Source organism: Lemur catta, chromosome 19, assembly GCF_020740605.2.
Source record: "Lemur catta isolate mLemCat1 chromosome 19, mLemCat1.pri, whole genome shotgun sequence".
In the NCBI taxonomy this organism is placed as follows: Eukaryota; Metazoa; Chordata; class Mammalia; order Primates; family Lemuridae; genus Lemur; species Lemur catta.
In genome coordinates, this window is record NC_059146.1 from 33,697,045 (window position 1) to 33,718,265 (window position 21,221).

The window sequence follows — 21,221 nt, forward strand, 5'->3', positions numbered from 1 at the left end:
TTATGGCCTTAAATAAGATGGTGTTAGTTTTCTTCATATAGACCCTGCATAATTCTTGTCATAGGCACATTTATACTAGATACTTTGTTATTTGTGCTCTTATTTTGTGGGATCTATTTTCTATTATGTTTTCTAATAGAACATTGCCATTATATGGGCAGGTTATTAGTTCTAATACATTTTCCATTTATTCTATATGATTTTTCAAAGCACATATTTTTATATCATCCAAAACAATGACTATTCCTTTCCAAGTTAAAATTCTTATTTTACTTTATTTTACACGCAAAAACTTCCAATATAATGCTGACTATTCAATGTTAAAAACTTTGTAACTTTTATTCATTTACATATATATGCATATATACATATAGATCATTCACTATATGTGATCACTATATGTGATGCTTCTATGAGTCTAAAAGGGGAAGAAAAGGCAGATGATTACCAATTTTTATAAAATATTGGTAAATTTGATATCATTTCTTATAGTATAAAATTAATTTCTTTCACTAGTTACCACACCTGAATTACTTTATCTACAAAAACAAGCTCAAGAATTGGTGGACGAAAATGATGGGTTAAAAAGGACTGTCCATCGTTTGAATGTAGAACTGAGTCGATATCAAACAAAATTCCGGCATTTGTCCAAGGAAGAGGTAATAATTCCAATCATGAAAAATTAGACTTTTGAGATATTTTAGCCTTTACTATTGAATTGATTTCCAATCCTGAGAGGCTATTCGTTATTATAATTTCATATAAAAATTATGTCCAAGGCTGGGTGCAGTGGCTCACGCCAGTAATCCTAGCACTCTGGGAGGCCAAGGCAGTGGGGGAATCACATGAGGTCAGGAGTTCGAGACCAGCCTGAGCAAGAGCAAGATGCCCTCTCTACAAAAGACAGAAAAATTAGCCAGGTGTGGTGGCGCATGCCTGTAGTCCCAGCTACTCGGGAGGCCGAGACAGGAGGATTGCTTGAACCCAGGAGTTTGAGGTTGCAGTGAGCTATGATGATGCCACCGCACGTTAGCCTGAGCAACAGAGTGAGACCCTGTCTCAAAAAAAGAAAAAAGGAAAAGAAAATTAGCCAGGTGTGGTGGCACACCTGTAGTGGCACACCTGTAGTCCCAGAAACTTGGGAGGTTGAGGCAGGAGGATCATTTGAGTCCAGGAGTTTCAGGCTACAGTGAACTATGATTGTGCCACAGTACTTCAGCCTGGGTGACAGAGTGAAACCCTGTCTCTAAAAAAATAAAAATAGGCCAGGCGCGGTGGCTCACGCCTGTAATCCTAGCACTCTGGGAGGCCGAGGCGGGTGGATCGCTCGAGGTCGGGAGTTCGAGACCAGCCTGAGCAAGAGCGAGACCCTGTCTCTACTAAAAATAGAAAGAAATTATCTGGCCAACTAAAATATATATATATAGAAAAAATTAGCCAGGCATGGTGTCGCATGCCTGTAGTCCCAGCTACTCGGGAGGCTGAGGCAGGAGGATCGCTTAAGCCCAGGAGTTTGAGGTTGCTGTGAGCTAGGCTGATGCCACAGCACTCACTCTAGCCCGGGCAACAAAGCGACACTCTGTCTCAAAAATAAAATAAAATAAAATAAAATAAAATGAAATAATAAAAAAATAAAAATAAATAAAGAAATGGAGTTAGCAGACACCAACTTATCCTGAGTTTGAGGGTTAAATGGAATTATTAAATGACTAAATTTCTGGAAAAAGAAGTAGTATTATATCAGTGTTGATTATCTGATTTTTATGATAGCACTGTGGTTAAGTAAATGAATGTTTTTGTTTTTAGGAAATAGTCCCTGAAGTATTTAGAGGAAAAGGGGCATTATATCTGCAAATTATTCTCAAACACATCAGAAAAAAATTTTCTCATACGTATACAGAGACACACACACACACAAAGACACATAGATGGGTGATGCCCGGTCTAGATGTCTAAGAATATCTAAGACTTGGAATTTCAGAGGAGGTGGAGTTTAATTTGTCTCCAATATGTGTTTTGTCCTCAGAGTTTACACATTGGAGGCCTCCCATCAAAGGGCCCTACGCCACCCTGGCTGGTAAGTAGAAGTTGTTTCATTTCAGACCCTGATTTTCAGGGCTATATTTGCATAGCTATTAAAAACCATTGCAAAATAAGTATGTCTTCTTGCCTTTTTAAAAATTTGTTGATGTGAGAAGTGTGAGAAATACATTAACCCTCTTTGACATCGTTATCTGCAGTTGGATATGAAGTGCCTGTCGCCACTGCTGCTCGCTTACGAAGACAGAATGAAAGAGAAGGATGAGCTCAACGCCACCCTCAAGGTAGGTTGGTGAAGGTCCCAGACGAGACAAGGGTTATGAAAATAAGACCATTCCAAACACTGCGGAAACATTTCTAAGGTAGGTATGCCCAGTGTATAGTAGATGTCCAAATGTTTGTGGAAGGAGGGAGGGAGGGGGGGAGAGGGAGAGGAGCTGAGGGGTGACTGGCAGAGCAGGAGGTTGGGGGATGGTAGAGGAGACAGGCTGGAGGGACAGGGTGGTTTTCGGTATTGGCAGCTCCACGTGGGCTGGGATCTGGGGGTACAGAGAAGGCATCAGTGGGGAGCCGCTTCTTTCCTGGTATCTGTAGCTGCCACCATTAGAAGGGACATTTGGGCAGACAGGGGAAGGTAATAGGCTGGGATGTTTAAGGCAAACTTACATGTTCCTTAATTCTAAGAAGAGCTAACCCCAAGGAAGTCTAACTACTGAGTTGTTGAAAGTGGTTAGGAAATGAGGTTTTTATTCATTTCTGTCTTATTCACCTTTGTTTCATGGGGATGGCTTCTGAGGGCGGAGCTCATTCTAACCATGTTGGAGAACCGAGCTGTGTGGGGGCCGCAGACCCATGCTGTGCCTGCGGCTGCCTACCTCTGGGTGCTGCACCTAAGGGGTCAGATAGATCTCTGGCATTGGAAGCAGCCAGGCAGAGAGGCGTTGGTTGTCATGGGACCCTCAGCTGCAAGTTTCCTTTTTTTTTTAAACAGTCTTGCCACTCTGTCACCCAGGCTGGCGTGCAGTGGCATGATCACAGCTCACTGCAGCCTTGAACTCCCGGTTCAAGTGATCCTCCTGCCTCAGCCTCCCAAAGTGCTGGGATTACAGGAATGAGCCACCGCACCCAGCCTGGGAAGGGTCCTTTAAGAATCTGTTAAAGAGCCCGTTCCTTGCAGTCATCCTGTCCGGTGTACATGTCCTGTGTAATGCAATTTTGAACCTCTTTTTCTAGACTTACTGTTGAACACTTAACACATAATTTTCTAAGGGCATGAATTTGGTACTAATTGATTAAATATCCATCCTAATAATTAATAAAATTACTATCTTGGTGCTCCTTCCAAATCAAGGTCAGCACACTTTTTCTGTGAAGGACCGGTTGGTAAATATTTTAGGCTTTGTGGACCATGCAGTTTCTGTTTACAACTATTCACATCTGCTGTTGCAACAGGAAAGCAGCCACAGATAACATGTAAACAACGGATGAGGCTGTGTTCCAATAAAACTTTATTTATAAAAACAAGCAGCTGGCCTGCAGGTTTTAGTTTGCCTGACCCCCTCCCTGTCCTGAAAAAGAGCCAAGCAAACTGCCGGCAACTGGGGAGTGTGTCTGGGCAGAAAGGTGAGAAGGCGAAACGTGGCCGGGCAGGCTGCTTTAAGCGAAACAGCTGCGCGCACGAACGTCTGATAGCCGGGAGGAGAAGATTGCAGAAGCACAGCAGAGGAAATACTGGCACCTCAGATTCTCCAGGGGCCGGCTGAGAAGAGCTGTGATGGAGGAGGCCCAGCTGAGGTGTCACACAGACTGCGACAGGCCTCGTGTCGGGGCTAGTGGCCGCTGACGCTCTGTGGACTGGTGACTTTCAGGAAGAGGCTTTCTTGTGGTTGTAAGATTAAGAGCCTCCAACCCCCACACTAACTAACCAATTCCCCACCAAATCTGGCTTTTTGTTAGGATGAAAAGTTCTTATTTTTCATATTAAAAACTTCAATTTATTCTCTAAAGTCTTTAAACAAAGGGAAAATTACAGTGTTTATGGGCATCTCTGCCTTTTTTATCCTCCTTTGTAATTTTTCAAGTATTTGGCAGTTATAGAAAAATGTTATCAAATTGAATTTTTAAAAAAAAATTTTTATTTTTTTGTGCTTCAAATTGGATATTTAAAAGCCGGGGTTCTCTGTCCCCGGTACTTGGCCTTGCAGCTGTGTCTTGTGTTTTCTCACGAGAATGCCCCTCCCTGAGGGCAGGCACTGGATGCCGGAACCTGGAGTTCAAGGCCAAGGCCGGTGCTGTTGTGGGACTCGGCTAAGTGGCCATTACCACTTGATTCTGGCCACAGCAGCAGCGCTAGAACTAAGAAACGTAGATGTGTGTGTGTGTGTGTTACAATTTACATTCATTTTATTTCAGGAGGAAATGAGAACGTTTAGGGTGCGAGTCCAAGAAGTGGTGAAAGAAAACGAAGAATTGCACCAGGCGTTAAATAAGAGCAGCCCCATCACCAGTGAGGAATGGCAAGTGATGTTGTATTTCTGGTATTTTGCTAATTTAAGACAAAAGATAATAGGAAAAAACTTTATGAAATCATTAAATACATAGATACATTTTCATTTTTTTTTTTTTTTTTGAGACAGAGTCTCGCTCTGTTGCCCGGCTAGAGTGAGTGCTGTGGCGTCAGCCTAGCTCACAGCAACCTCAAACTCCTGGGCTCAGCGATCCTCCTGCCTCAGCCTCCCGAGTAGCTGGGACTACAGGCATGCACCATCATGCCCGGCTAATTTTTTCTATATATATATTTTAGTTGGCCAGATAATTTCTTTCTATTTTTAGTAGAGACGAGGTCTCACTCTTGCTCAGGCTGGTCTCAAACTCCTGACCTCGAGCGATCCACCTACCTCGGCCTCCCAGAGTGCTAGGATTACGGTGCCGGGGAGCTGTGCACAGCCACTGTCAGCCGAGGTCACTGCTAAGCCTGAGTCCCTCATCTGTTTTCTCTCCTTTCTCCACCTCACTTCAGGTTTAAAATGGAAAATTGAGACAGTTTACTGGTTTACAGTGTACTTGGGTCGTAAATATTTAGCTAGGTGATTTCTAAAGTCCCTTCAGCTCCTTCCAGTTTGAATTCTCCATCATGAAGGTTGAGCTGGGGGTTGCACCATCCTGAAGGGGAGAGGTTTGCTCCTGGTGGAAGTCAGGCTGCGGCATGTTAACACAGCTTCGAAGCCTTCCGACAAAGCAGTTGTTTCTTGGCACATATGCTACTGATGATGAGTATTTTTTAATTAGGATGGGGACTTTGTACACTCTTTAAAAATACTCCGTGTGAGCTACAAAATAATCCAATGGGTGGGAGATTGGAGATTTATATAGACTGGCCATCTGACGATTATTTAAGCTGGGTATTGTGTACATGGGAGTTTACTATTCTGTTCTCTCTACTGCTGTGTAAGTTTGAAACTTTACATGTTATAAACTTACTGAAGCAGTCCATAATTCAAACTTCGTTGCTGTCCTTTTCCTCATTTTACACAAATGGCAGGATTTGCCAGCTGTTAATAATGTTTAACGTTAAAATACGTCTTGATGTTCATATCGCTACCTGTGATGCGCCGATTGCTTTCTTTTGGATTTGGGGGTGTCTGTCCTCCAGTACCTGAATCACGGCATCTAATGTTGTCAATTGATCGCAGGCGTCAGCTTCAGACTCAGGCAGAGCTGGTTTTAGAGGAAAACAAGTTGCTGCTAGAGCAGCTGGAGATTCAGCAAACAAAAGCTAAGGACGCCCACCGGGAGCAGCTCCAAGAAGGTACGGTCTTCCCAGGAGGAACAGCCGTGCTATGATGTCACTGTTGTGTCATTGTACACTTGCGTCTGCCTCCTGCAGAGGCCCCTGGTTGAAAATAAAGGACATCGTGGTTTTTAGAATTTATTCTTCTTTACCGAAGTGCAGCTATTTATAGCATTGCCGGCGTTGCTCTGCAAACATTGTTTGCTTTCTCTTGGAAACTCTCTCCAGTCATTCTTGTGTTTTGTGACTCAGTTGCAGGTGATACCTCTAGGCTCAGCAGGCTGGTTTTAGGGTAAAGTGGTGCCTTAGAAATGGGAAGAATCATGTGAGGCGAATATTTGAAATAACACAAGGGGATCTTCCCAAATATTTGTCAAGTGAGTGAACAAGTAGAACTGTTCACTTTCTAAATAACGCCTTGTACTCTTTCCTTCCTTCAGAGCTGCGGGCGTTGCAGGTTAGATCTCTGCCAGGTACCTCCCCGTGTGTCCCCTCCTGCCCCTAAGGGCCTCACAGCCCGTGACAGTGAACTTCTAGTGGGCCAGGTGAAGAGTCATTTCTTCTGCTTAAGACCAAAATTTATGAGCTCAGAAGTGAATGGCCTTTTTTTCCTTTGCTTACTGGTGTTTCTTTCCCAGTGAAGGATGATACAGGACAGGGAGCTGAGGCACAAGATGCCCCTCATGAGCCACTGTCACCCTTCCCTTCCATCTCCCTTCCGTGTTTGCCTATTTACCGTCCTCCCCTTCTGCACGTGCGGAGTCCATCACCAGCCTCTGCTGTTGCTGAGGTTACGGGCTGGCGTTTCACGTGTTTCTGAGAACCAGGCCGTGTTTAAAGATGAGGGTCTCGCACAGAGCTCCGCAGGAGTGTCCTCCCTGTGACTGCTCCCCAGACCTGGGTGGCCCGGGCGTATTTGCCTTTACTCTGGCATCGTTGAGGAGGGAGGGGGAGAGTGGTTGAGCCTCTTGTCTTTGTGCTCAGGATCGGAAATGGCAGGGGAATTAATTTCCTATTTATTGAGCTTAACCTTCTCCATGATGATTCTTCTGGTCACACGGCAGGGCTCACCTTTTGACCTTTATGGTTCCGTCAGTTGCCGGTATTATTTTTCCATTCCCCAGAAACAGCTGTGCTGTTCACTTGGATCAATTAAATGTTTTTACAGAGTAGAAAGATTTAAGTGCCAGTCGTAACAAATGCCCAGGAAATACCTTATTGTTACATACTACCATGTCACATAGGATGAAAATATTTATGATTAGATATAGGACATAAAACATAAAAACGTAATGAGGAAAGAGAATAAAAATAATAAATTTGGCTCTTAGTTTGGCCATGGTTGATGTCCTTAAAAACCTTGAAAATCTTGCAGTTTTAGAGATAATATCATGATATATGATGTCTAGACATGAAGACTGGAATCATGTCTTGTTAAATATTATAATGAGCCCTAGTTTTAAAAATGTGTATATTTAGTGAATGCTTAATGTAGGGACAATAATTTCTAAGTCACAAGACCTTTGGTATTAATTTCTAAGTCTCCAAAAGATTTTTAGGAGATTATTTTTATGAGCTGACTCTCATCAGTATTTCCTGGTAACCAATAATCATATTTTATTAAGTCTTCCTGTGCCAAGTGTTGTTCTTCTCTTTCGTTTTTCAGTTTCTAAGCTGACCAAACAACTAATGCTGCTGGAGACTAAAACGCAGGACCAGGACAAGGAGCTGATGGAAAACAAGGAGCAGCTGGAGAGTTTACGTGCTGAATGCCAAGAACTCAAAACGCACTTGAATGGCAAAATTGCAATGAAAGTTCATACTTCAATTGTAAATGAATTAAAAAGGTAAGGACTTAATGTCTTTCAAGCATTAATGAGTCACTAATGCACATTATCATAGGCAGAGTGGAGAGAGATTTTCTCAGTCTTTGCCACCCACCCCTGAGCCTTTTTTTAACCTCCACCAGCACAGGTTAGAGTGAGATGTAAATAGTTTATCAGAGGAGAGCCTGGCTGTCCTTGAAGGCTGCCGTCTGCACGTCGTGTGTGATTTTTTTTCCCCCTGCAGTTTCAGCCTTTATTAGTTTTAGAACCAAAGATAATTTAAAGCAGTAGAACTGGCCGGGTGTGGTGGCTTACTCCTATAATCCTAGCACTCTGGGAGGCCGAGGTGGGAGGATCGTTTGAGCTCAGGAGTTTGAGACCAGCCTGAGCAAGAGCGAGACTCTGTCTCTACTAAAAAAATAGAAAGAAATTAACCAGACAACTAAAAATATATAGAAAAAGTTAGCCGGGCATGGTGGCGCATGCCTGTAGTCCCAGCTACTTGGGAGGCTGAGGCAGGAGGATTGTTTGAGCCCAGGAGTTTGAGGTTGCTGTGAGCTAGGCTGACGCCACAGCACTCTAGTCCGGGCAACAGAGAGAGACTCTGTCTTAAAAAAAAAAAAAAAAAAAAAAAAAAAGTAGTAGAACTGGAAATCTAGTATTCAGTAGTAAGGAATAAGTTAAATGAAAGGATTCAACCATCAAATGGAATATGGGCTGCAGCCATTAAATGTGATGTCACATAAGGTTCTTTTAAACATGGAAAATAGCCGTAATGTATTTTTAAGTGAATAAATTGTGTTACAAAACAGTATGTAAAGAATGATAATAATTTTAGTTTTTAAAAAAATATGTGTGCGTGTGTGTATTGTGCTAACCAAGCGTTCCAGTTGGCCTGAGACTGAGGAGTTCCCAGGATGTGGGACTTCTAGTGCTAAAACTGGGTAAGTCCTAGGCAAACTGGGATGAGTTGATCACTTTAGTATGTGTATGTAGGTATGTATATAATTACATATGTGTGTATATATATAAAATTACATATATACTAGTACATAGAAAAACAGGAGGGATAGGGAAAATATTAATAGGAAGTGTCTTTTGCAGGTGAACATATGAGTGTATCAGCCAGGGTTCTTGAGAGAAACAACCAATAGGATATATATATAGAGAGAGAGATTTTTTTTAGGAAATCGGCTCACACAGTTGTGGGACCGGCAAGTCCGAAATCCGAGGGCAGGCCAGCCAGTTGGAAACTCAGGCAGGATTTCTCCATTTCAATCTTGAGGCAGAAATCCTTTTTGGGGGAATGTGTTTTTGCTCTTAAGACCTTCACTGATTGAATGAGGCGACCCACATTGCTGAGGGCAATCTCCTTTACTGAAAGTCAGCTGTCTGTGACTGTGAATCACATCCACAGAATACTTCACAGCAACATCTAGACTAGTGTTTGACCAAGCAGTTCGGTGCCGCAGTGTAGCCCAGGTGACACATTAAAGTGACCATTAGAATAGGTTATTTTAATTTTCTGTGTGTGTCTTTCTGTTCTTCTCCAACCCCTTCTCCTCCCTGCACAGGACTGTAGGGGACAAACCAGCTAGTGCCTAGGAAGTGCTTAGCTTGGTGCTTCATAAATGCTGGCATTATGATGCCTGGAACCCAGCATTTTGACTCTACAGACCTCCTGTGCTTTGCTTTGCTTTTTTTTCTTGAGACACAGTCCTACCCTTTTGCCCCGGTTGGAGTGCAGTGGTCCAGGGACGTGATTATGGCTCACTGTAACCTCAATCTCTTGGGCTCAAGCAATCCTTCTGGCTCGGCCTCCTGAGTAGCTGGGACACGTGCTCCCATGCTGGCTAATTTTTACAGAAATTTTTTGCAGAGCTGGGGGTCTTATTACGTTGCCTAGGCAGGTCCCAAACTCCTGGCCTCAAGTGGTGCTCCCACCGCAGCCTCCCAAAGTGCTGGGATTAAAGGCACAAGCCACTGCGCCTGGCCAGACCTGGCTTTTCTATTCCAATAGAGGAAGGAAATTGTTTTGAAGTCATGTTCATCTTTATGATTTTATTTTTCTGAAACACCCACTCCTGCTGATTTTTTTTGTGCATGTGTCATAACCATATACAGTCTTGAACCACATAATGACATTTTGGTCGACAATGGCCACACATATAGCAGTGGTCCCATAAAACTAAAATGAAACTGAAAAATTCCTGTCACCTAGTGATGTAGTAGCCACTGTAGCATCCTAGCATGATGCGCTACTCACGTGTTTGCGGTGATGCTGTGTAAACAAACCTACCTCACGGCCAGTCATACAAAATCTAGCACATACAATTGTGTACAGTGCATAATACTTGATAATGATAACAAACAACTATGTTACTGGTTTATGTATTCACTATACCATAGTTTTTGTCACTATTTTAGAGTTCACTCTTCTACTTATTATAAAATGCTAACTGTAAAACAGCCCCAGGCAGGGCCTTCAGAAGGTATTCCAGAAGCAGACGTTGTTATCATGGGAAATGATATCTCTGTGTTACTGCCCCTGACAACCTTCCACTGGGACAACATGGGGAGGTGGAAGGGAGTGATATTGATGATCCCGACCCTGGGTAGGCCTAGGCTAATGTGTGTGTTTGTGTCTTAGTTTTTAACAAAAAAGTTTAAAAATTTTTACAAAAATTAAAATTTCTAAAAATAGAAAACTTATAGATTATATAAAAATATTTTTCTATAGCTGTATGATGTGTTTGTGTTTTAAGCTAAATATTATAAAAGTCAAAAAGTTTAAAAAATTTAAAAGTTTTTAAAATAAAAAGATTACAGTAATCAAACTAAGTTATGATTGAAGAAAGAAAAATATTTTAAAAAATAAATTTAGTGTAGTCTAAGTGTTCAGTGTTTATAAAGTCTAGAGTAGGGTACAGCAGTCGCCTGGGCCTTCATGTTCACTCACCACTCACTGACTCACCCAGAGCAACTTCCAGCCCCACAAGCTCCATTCATAGTAATTGCCCTATGTAGGCGCACCTTTTTAAAAATCTTTTGTGCTATATTTTTACTGTACCTTTTCTATGTTTAGGTATGTTTAGATACACAAATACTTAATATTGTGTTACAGTTGCCTACAGTATTCAGTACAGTAACGTTTTATAGATTTGTAGCCTAGGAGCAGTAGGCTGTACCGTATAACCTAGGTGTGTAGCAGGCTATACCATCTGGGTTTGCGTGAGTGTACTCTATTATGTTCGTACAGTGACAAAATCACCTAATGATGTGTTGCTCAGAACATACCCCCATCATTAAGTGATGCATGATTATTCTAATAGCCTCCCAGGTATAAGTAGAAAAGGCATAAAAAAATTCGAAAGGAACTCACTAATGGCAAAGGCAATTGGAGAAATGGCCATTACACCTGTAATCCCAGCACTTTGGGAGGCTGAGGTGGGAGAATCCCTTGAGCCCAGGAGTTTGAGGTTGCTGTGAGCTAGGCTGACACCACTGCACTCTGGCCAGAGCAACAGAATGAGACTCTGTCTCAAAAAAAAAAAAAAAAATTGAAGATTATCCTAGAACATAAGGAAAATACCAATTGGGAAATGGAGGGAAAAGGTAATAGAAATGGAGGCCCTGTTCAGCAGGGCCAACCTCAGACATCAGGAATCTCAGAAGAGGTTAAAGACCATGGAGAGGAAGAAGTTGACAGCTGAAGGGCGTTTCCAGAACTCCAAAGACTGCATTGAAAAGAGCCCCCAGTGCAGTGAAGGAGAAAAGACCCCACACACTCCTAGACATGTCCTAGATGAGACAGTCCCAAATCGTCTGCAAGCGAATGAGCTGGGACTTCAAAGAGCTACGTCCTCAGGATGAGGTGAACCAGCAGTAAACCAGGCCTCGTGGTCCAGCGCTGGGTACATGCTGCCACAGATTCGGGAAACCGCAGGCTGGGAACGGGAGCACAGGAAAAGGCTCCCTGAAGGAGGCCCCTCGCTTTCTTACAGACCTCGAATGACTCCTGGAAATACGTGTTCAAGCACAGTTTTCAGGACACAACGAAAGCCAGACAGTGCCTGGGGGCCGGCAGAAACAATATGCAAATGAAGTCCAGGTGTTAGAATTAGCTGACAAAGAGGTAAAACAACTGGTGACTGTTACGCTTCAAGAAATAAAAGAGAAACTTCTTCAGGGAACTACAAAATGTGACATAGCGAGTTTGAAAAAGAAACAAATAGAATTTTTAGAACTGAAAAATACAATAACTGAAAAATACAATAAAATCAAGAATTCAGTGGGTGGGCTTACCTGTAGAAGAGACGAAGCTGGAGTGTGAGTCTGTGAGCTGAAAACTAGGTCAGAAGCGGGTACGCGCGGCTGGCGGGGGGCGGTCTGCAGACTGGAGGCGTGTGCGATGCAGGGTCTGTGTCATCGGGGTGGGGGGAGTCAGGGAGGGGACAGCTGGAGACCTTTCCCAGCTGAAGGCAGATGACAGCGCAAGCACGAACGGGAAATGAAAAGAAAGTCACACCCAGACCTTTCCCCATGCGATTGCAGTGACAACAGGGTGCTTCACAACTGACAGGGGACGTTGCAGTCACTGAATATTCATTTCAGTGTGCTAGAAAACAAAGAAGACCCCTGACAACCTAGAATTGTATTACCAGACAAAATACCTTTCAGGAATGAAGGCAAAAATAAGGCTATTTTCAAACCCAGTTTAAACTGAGTGTCACCACTAGCAGGCCTACATTAAAGACAATTCTCAAAGAGTATATGTTTCGGGAGAGAAAAATGATTCAAGGAGGGATGTCTGAGAAGCAAGAAGGAAGTAAAGACAGTGATAATATGTGGATAAATGTATGTGAACATTGATTTTGTAAAACGATGATATCTTTGAGGGTTTAAAAATAGACTTAAAATGCACAACGACAGCATATAATCAGGGGGAGGGTAATGGAGTAAAGTCTTTGTGTCATTCAGAAGAGGATGAACGTGTTGATTAATTTTATAATTTGAAAATATGCATGATGAAGTTTCTGGAAACAATGTATATAACTTCTAGACTAGTATAGGGGAAAAAAGAATGATCTCAAAGAATAATCCAAATGAGGGCAAGAAAAGGAAGGAAAATGTAAGTTAGACAAGTAGGAAAATAGACAACGCAATATGTTAGATGTAAAGCCAAATGTATCAGTAGTAGATATGCTAAATAGACTAAACACTCCAGTTAAAAGACAAAAATTGTCAGACTGTATAAAATAAAAAAGCAACGTCTGTGTTGTCTCTAAGATGTATATCTCATGCATAAAGATATACAGAAAGGTCAAAAGTTCAAAGGGCAGGAAAAGCTATACTGCTTAAGTGCAAACCCAAAGACAGGTGATAAACTTTAATCCTCTGACAGACGTCTGGTAAAAAAACACTGCTGAGCAGAGAGGGTGAATTCATTTCATAAAGATAAAAGGCTTAGTTCACCAAGTAGATGTTTAAATTTGTGTGCATCTAGAAATAACCTCACATCAACACATTTGGAAATTTAGATGAAATAGTCAAATTCCTTGAAGAATACAACTTGCCAAAACTGACTCATGAAGAAAAAGAATACCCTGAATATTCCTTTAATCATTAAAGGAATTAAATCAAAGTATCTTCCCTTGAAGAAAACTACTGGCCTAGATACCTTCGCCAGAGAGTTCTACAGATAATCAAGGGAGAAACGGTCCTAGTCCTACGTAAGCCCTCCTGGAGAACAGAGAAAGAATGAACACTCCCTCACTCGTTAATGAGGTTAATGCAGCCTGATACCAAACCAAACGGTGGTAGTGTAAGAAAGGAAAATTACTTTTCATTTTCATTCAGGAATCTAGGTATAAAAAAGAAAGTATTAGGAGCAGATGAGAACTTCCTCAATGGTTCTGTTAAAAAATAAAACTGCAGTAAATATCACAGTAAACAGTGAAATGTGAGCGCGTCCCTGTGCGACGGAACAGTGCAAGCGTGTCCTGTGACGCCGTGTCTGAACATCAGCACCGGTTACTGAGTGACGACCAGCACACGTGGCAGGAAAAAGGAAAACTGAAAGCTCTGGAAAGAAGGAAATAATAGTGTCATTATTCATAAATGATATAACTCTATATGGAGAAAAATATACAAATCATTAAAAATAAGGGATTTTAGCAAAATTGTTAGAAACCAAAAAATTATAAAAATTGTATATGTTTGTCAGAACAAATATGTAGAAAATGATATTTTGAAAAGAAGAAGGAAGGAACCATTTATAAAGCATCACAAATAGGAAGGAATATTAAGGTTTACAGTACTTCTGCTGGGAAAATTATAAAATTTTATTGATAAGACAGTAAGACAGTGGTCCCCAACCTTTTGGGCACCAGGAACCCGTTTCATGGAAGACAGTTTTTCCATGGACTCCAGGGAGATGGTTTGGGGATGATTCAAGCACATTACATGTATTGTGCAGTCAAACCTCTCAGCTGACGATAATCTGTATCTGCAGCTGCTCCCCAGGGCTAGCATCACCACCTCAGCTCCACCTCGGATCACCAGGCATTAGATTCTCATACGGAGCCGCAGCCTAGATCCCTCCACGCGCAGTTTGCAGTAGGGTCCTCTCCTATCTGAGAGGAGGCGGAGCTTGTGCGGTGATGCAAGCGATGGGGAGCGGCTGTAAATACAGACGAAGCTTCGCTCAGCTCCTGCTGTGCAGTCTGGTTCCTAACAGGCCACGGAACTGTACCGTCTGCAGCCCGGGGGTTGGGGACCACAGCAATAAGACGCTGGGTAAAGAAATCCAAGCCGACAGGTTTTTGGATTCAAAGATGTTCTTCACTATCTTCTGACCTGTGTTGTTTCTGATGAAAATCTGCCACTGTTACCTTTGTTACTCTGAAGGCAATGTGTGTTTCTCTGAGGCTGCTTTTTTTTTTTTTTTTTAATTTTTATTTTTATTTATTTATTTATTTTTTTGAGACAGAGTCTCACTCTGTTGCCCGGGCTAGAGTGAGTGCTGTGGCGTCAGCCTAGCTCACAGCAACCTCAAACTCCTGGGCTCGAGCAATCCTCCTGCCTCAGCTTCCCAAGTAGCTGGGACTACAGGCATGTGCCACCATGCCCGGCTAATTTTTTCTATATATATGTATGTTTTTAGCTGTCCGTATTTCTTTTCTGTTTTTAGTAGAGACGGGGTCTCGCTCTTGCTCAGGCTGGTCTTGAACTCCTGAGCTCAAACAATCCGCCCGCCTCGGCCTCCCAGAGTGCTAGGATTACAGGCGTGAGCCACTGCGCCCGGCCTGAGGCTGCTTTTAAGACATTTGCTTTGTCGCTGCTTTTCAGCAATTTAATTAGGATGTGTCTAGACGTGGTTTCTTTAGTCTGCTTGAGGTTCACTGAACTTCTTGAGGCTGTGGGTTTATGTTTTTCATCAAATTTGGAAATGTTTCAGCTATTCTTTCTTTAATATTCTCTTCTATTTTCCCCTCTCTCACCTCTCCTCCTGGAACTGCTTGATACTGTCCCGTGGGTCACTGGTGGTGCTCTGTGCAGTCCTTCTCCACTCTTGCTCCTATCCGCACCGTCTTCATTGGATGGTTTCTGTCACCGTCTTCAAATTCACTGATCTTTCCTGCAGTCTCACCTGCTGTTATTTCCACCCAATGTATGGCTCACTCCACATGCCATTGTTTTCCGTCTCTGTGAGATCCATTTGGGTCTTTTTTATATTTTCCATTTCTGCCCTCATCATTGCTATTTTTCTTACTTTCTCGAATATGTGGAGCATATCTGTAATAGCTGTTAGAAACCTTTTTCTGCCAGCGCCATCGTCTCTTGCTTCTGGGTCTGTTCTGTTGATTTCTTTTCTCTCCAGACCACGAATCGTATTTTATAGCTTATTCCCATGCTTGGCGGGGTGCCGAGTCTTGCAGACTTTGTTAGGTTTACTGCATTGCTTTAAATAATGGTGGATTTTGTTCTGATTCATGTTTAAGTGACTGAGAATAGTTGGGTTCTTTCAAAGCTGACTTCTGTTGGGGTGGCCACGACCTTCGTCTAGGGCTCCTTTAGCCCCCCTGCTGCGGCAGTAACACTCTCAGAGGCTTCTGTGCCGTGTCCCTTGCAGCGTGGGTCCTTCCATTCTGACTAGTGGGCTCATGCACTATTTCCTGCCCTTGGTGACTGTCAGGAATTGTCCCGCCTTTCCTTAGCCTCGGGGCTCAGCTGAAGACTTAGGTGACCCCTACAGCTCTCTCGATCTTTCCCCGTCTGGGAAACTCCCTTCTCTCTGCCCTTGAAATTGCAGCTGCCTTAACCGCCCTGGCTTCGTCTCTGACTCAGCTCAGCAGGCCTGAGGCTTCTGCTTGGGCTTCCCCTCCGGCCGGGCAGTCAGGCGGGGCGGTCGGTCGCAGTGCCTTGTTTTTCTCTCAGGGATCACAGTCCTGCACTGCCTGTTGTCCAAAGTCTGAAGACTGTTGTTTATTATGTTTTGCCTGCTTTTTAGCTGAAGGGTAAATCTGGTCTCTGTAACCTACCTTGGTTGGAAGCAGAAGTCCTGGTGTTTTCCACATTCTTCTTTAACCTTTTATTATTAATCCAGGTCAGTAATTTATCCAATAAGATAATAGTTAAATTAGTTTTCAGTGAAAGAAATGAATCCTGGGTTTTATATATTTTTAAGTTACAGTGGACAGACCGCCCTTAGCATCATACCGTGTCGTGTTTTCCTGCAGTGCGTGACAAGGGTACACCCCGTCCCCTGCTGCTCTGTCTGCGTATTTGACGACACTCAAGCTCATGTGCAGCAAAACAAGCGCCCCCTTTGTTCTCTGTTGCTTTTATCAGAAAACATGTATTTATAATGACTTTATTATGAAATAAAATTTGTATTAACAGTAGGATTTTCTTTGTGCTGGCAATTATAACTGTAAAAAATTGAGCTGGCTTAGTTTTTTTCTGCAAGGAATAGGGTAAAAATAAGCATATATACACAGATATAAGCAAAAACTGTGGGCCAGAAAAGGAGTTAGATTATGTCTGCCAGAGAAGTGTGTTCCCAGCCACACCCTCCCTCCTGTCCCCCAGGGCCGGGGGTGGCCAGGGGTTTCCACAGAGACCCTTCAGTGACCACCCCGGGGCTGGAGGCCTGGCTGTGTGTCCCTCGTCTGGCAGTAGCTGCCTCATTTCAGCCTCCACATGCTGCCTGCGTGCCAGTAATGTCTCTGTCCTTCAGCCGGTTACAGAAGGAAGAAGAGACACGAAGTGCGGAGATGGAGGAGCTGGTAGAGGAGCTGACGGTCCTGCAAATGCAGAGGAAGAGCCTGCTTTTAGAGAAGAACAATCTGACAGTGAAAATCAAAGCACTGGAAGCTGAACTTGAAAGGGCCCAGAAAATAAATAGGTTTATATATTTTTTTTTCCCTTGTTTTTTTCTCCCAACAGTTTAAAAAAAGACGACCGAAGGCTATTCCATTTCATTTCCTTTATCTCTTCTTTTCCTAACAGTGGCTATAACGTGGAAAAGGGTAATCGAAATTATTGGCTATCAGAACATAAGTGCAGTGTAAGCTTTTCTGTCGACCAACATCAACTGGCATCTCTCTCAAGTCAATAGTTCAAATGTGGTCAATCGTCGTATGACGACCCTAAGGCTCGAAGTGCTAGAAGTTCTTTCCTAATCACCTCCCAGAATTCTACTGTGGGATTACTTGATCTCTTTTTCAAAAGTGTCTTTTAGAACATGAGCCAAAAAATTTAATAGAACAATATTTAATTATCCTATTCATTGTTAGGCATTTTGTGACTCCTGTTAACTTGATTTGGAGTCAGTAATTATGCTTGGTTTCAAATTAAATTCACTTACCTCTTCTCACCTTGAAACGTAATAGAAGATTTAGGTTGCTGAAGAATAACATTTAGACACTAACATACTTGCTGTTTTTGCAATACAGATATTCACTATGACCTAGTCATGAGGCTAATAAGTTTTCTATTCCACCATTTGGGGCAACTTTAGGAGATCTCAAAAGAAAATTGATGTCCTCAAAAAGCAGGTGGAGAAAGCCATGGGGAACGAGATGTCTGCTCACCTGTACTTGGCGAACCTTGTTGGTCTGGCAGAGAATATAACCCAGGAACGGGACAGTCTGATGCACTTGGTGAGTCTCCTGAAAGTTGCATCAAGTAAACTGCAAGTTAATGTGCTAGCATGATTTCAAGAGAATTTCCTTTTGAGATGAGGTCTCGCTATGTTGCCCAGGCTAGTCTCAAACTCCTGGGCTCAAGCGATCCTCTTGCCTTAGCCTCCCCAGTGGCTGGGACTACAGGCACGCCTAGCTAATTTTTCTATTTTCTGTAGAAATGGGGACTCACTCTTGGTCACGCTAGTCTTGAACTCCTGGCCTCAAGTGATCTGCCTCAGCCACCCCAAGTGCTAGGATTATAGGCATGAGCCACTGCGCCTGGCCTATTGCTTGATATTTTATTATGGGAAAAAATAATTTAATTTTTCTGTAAAACTAAGAGCCCATTTATTTTTTTTCACCTTTCTCGTTAGGCTAAATGTTTAGAAAGCGAGAAGCATGGAGTTATCAACAAAATCATAAAAGGCAATATTCGCTTGGGAAGGTTGGAGGAAAAAGTTAAGGTAAGTGGTCACAGCCTCAGAGATTGCATTTTCAAATGGGAACAGAGGGTTACTGGTGTAGATTTCTGTGTTTAAGAAAATGACACATTTTGCATGCATATGTCACTAATCATCCACAGAATAAAGCAGTGTAAGTTTGGCTGGCAGGAGTAGCACCTCTTAACACATTAAATGAACCTTTATTCATCTGCACAATAAAATACTGTGCCGCTGTTTCTTAGCGGGGGAAAAAGAAGCGATGGGAAAATCTCCAGGTCCTGTCCTTAGGTTGGCGTCCGGGCTTTCTCACCACGCCCGCATCTGTTTGGCTCAGTTAGAGAGCAGCCTTGACCTGCTCCCCTCTTGCTTCAATCCTGGTTGCACCTTCGGTGTCTCTGTCCACGGAAAGCCATTGTCATCATACCTCCTCTCCTGCCCCAGACCACCCCTCGCTTCACCTCCCTGCAGGCTGAGTCCTGCCAGCCTGCAGCCAGGGCCCCCAGCTGCACTGGTTTCCCCCTGGCAGGGCAGGCAGGGTGGGGCTTGGGGCAGGGAGGTGACAGCAGGTTGGAGGCCCGGGGGAGGGTGAGGAACTGGGGACCGTGGAGGGTAGGTGCTGTGAGGACATGCCGCTCCACACACGTAGAACAAGACCCAGGACCTGTGGCTTCAGGTGTATGTATGCGTACAACCATAATAAAGGGCCTGGAGTGGAGAAGTAGATTGATGGGGTTTAACATGTTGGAAAATTCACAAACTAAGAAAAACTAAACACTGGCTGGCTCGTGTGCATGGTACTATGTGAGGTTACCAGTGCATACATACAAGTAAATGCATGTTGTAAATTTGCTTTGTTTTAGGGAACGTAAGTTTTAGTCCTGAAGTATTTATTTTTTAAAAAGTTATAGGCAACAAAATTTAACTTAAAATTGTTCTGATCCAAATAGTGTCCTAATGCATATTTTCCTGTATTTATCTGTGTTTCCTAGATATTTCTTAAGTAATACAGATATTAAGTTTTTGCAAGCTGCACTGCCTTATAGGTCTTGATTTTCAGGTGGTGCAGGCAGCAGTGCTGCCGGAGGTGTGATTTGGTTTCTTTTTCTTTTTCTTTTTTTTTTTTTTTTGAGTCAGAGTCTCCCTCTGTTGCCCAGGCTAGAGTGCCGTGGTGTCAGCCTAGCTCACAGCAACCTCAAACTCCTGGGCTCAAGCGATCCTCCTGCCTCAGCCTCCCCAGTAGCTGGGACTACAGGCATGCACCACCATGCCCGGCTAATTTTTTTTCTATATATATTTTTTAGTTGTTCAGCCAATTTTTTTCTATTTTTTTTTTTAGTAGAGATGGGGTCTCACTCTTGCTCAGGCTGGTCTCAAACTCCTGACCTTGAGCCATCCTCCTGCCTCAGCCTCCCAGAGTGCTAGGATTACAGGCATGAGCCACCGCGCCCCGCCCCGTGATCTGGTTTCTTAGCAGGGTCTGCTACATGCAACGTCTGTGAGCACTGCAGTGTGGATTCTGGGCCACCCCAGGGAAGGCTGACACACCCACCAGACCATCATCGTCATCATTTATAATGGGCAGCAGCGCTCTGTGGTCAGGGTACCCTTCCCTCTGTGGCCAGAGCAGCTCCACTCTTACTCCTAAACGTGGGCGTTTGGGCGTTGGTTAGGAAAGGGCTCCTCTGCTCAGGGAAGGTGCTGCACTCAGAACTCTTTAGGCATTTGTCTTGTGGCTTCCAGCGGTGGGAGTGACTTGCAGTGTCATCCAGTGTGTTCCATGGTGGTGACACTTTATGTTATTTTATTTGTGGCATATAAAAACCCAGATATAATAAGAGTTAGAAATTGGTTTTATTACACTTGAAATTCTTTTCTCACCTTTTATGACGTTTACGAGCCAGACTCGCCCTCCCAGATCAGACTGGCCTGGGCCTTACTTGAGGGCCGTGGCGGCGCAGGCAGCGGGTGAGAACACGGCCAGGAGGCGCCAGCCACCTGCAGGCGGGGTCCCCTGCTCACCCATCCCACCTCCTCCCCCAGGGATATAAGAAGAAGACAGCGCTGAAGCTGGGTGACATCAGCCACCGTCTGGTGGAGCAACAGGAGGACTTTGCTGGCAGGACGGCCCAGTACCTGCAGGAGATGAGGCGCCTCCACCAGATGCTCAGGGACCGGCAGGACGGCCTGGACGAGGCGCTGCGGCAGAAGAGGTGGGGCCGCCCAGCCCGCAGGACGCTGGCCTGCAGGATGCTTTGGGTTTTGAATGCTTGATGGAATTTTCTGGTAAAATCCTCTGGGCCTGTTTTGTTTATTTGATTGTTTAATTTTGTTTTTACATTTTAGTTTTATCCCAAGTTAATATTGGTCTTGATTTTATTTGCTCCTTATTTTCTTTATTCTCTGTTTAAAAAATTTCTGTTTGAATTGGGCTTCCTCAGTCAGTCCAGTCCTCTAAACGACTTTCCCAGTTTTCTACTCTTTTATAGCTCTCTAATATTTTTGTTTCATTTCATTTTCTTGGGAGGTTTTGTTGATCTTTGATTACATGTTTTATTTCTGCTACTGTTTCTTAATTTCTTAGAACGTTAAAGTCTCTGATCATTCATTCCCTTCTTGTAGCATGATAATGCCACAGTGGTGCGGCATGTTCTCTGTGGATGGTGGCTCTAAGGTGTTATCTTAGTCACACCTCTGTCCTTCCGATGAGGTAGAGGAAGTATTGCCAGTGCGCTGAAAATGCTGGGGACTGTCATATGCTTTATGAAGGTGAACTTGGTCCTCTCGCATTGTTGTGGTTTCACACTTAAGTCTGCCTTTTCACAATGGCCATGTTGTCTTGGATAGACTGGAATCTAAACCGATGCTTGCAGAAGACCCATAGTACTTCCTGAATGTAATGTTCTTCAAGTTACAGCACAGTAAGCGCGTCTGA

General features: G+C 43.4%; 1 protein-coding gene across 2 annotated transcripts in view; it reads left to right on the forward strand.

Annotated features, from left to right (window-relative positions):
* Positions 1-21,221, forward strand: part of CEP89 (centrosomal protein 89) — a 53,491-nt gene that overhangs the window by 27,014 nt on the left and 5,256 nt on the right. For both annotated transcript variants that reach the window (XM_045531905.1, XM_045531906.1), the window contains 10 exons: positions 517-659; positions 2,027-2,077; positions 2,241-2,324; positions 4,453-4,556; positions 5,733-5,848; positions 7,497-7,677; positions 16,898-17,065; positions 17,681-17,822; positions 18,221-18,310; positions 20,330-20,499. In XM_045531905.1, coding sequence (XP_045387861.1) covers positions 517-659; positions 2,027-2,077; positions 2,241-2,324; positions 4,453-4,556; positions 5,733-5,848; positions 7,497-7,677; positions 16,898-17,065; positions 17,681-17,822; positions 18,221-18,310; positions 20,330-20,499 — 1,249 coding nt within the window. The remainder of the gene's footprint in view (positions 1-516; positions 660-2,026; positions 2,078-2,240; positions 2,325-4,452; positions 4,557-5,732; positions 5,849-7,496; positions 7,678-16,897; positions 17,066-17,680; positions 17,823-18,220; positions 18,311-20,329; positions 20,500-21,221) is intronic.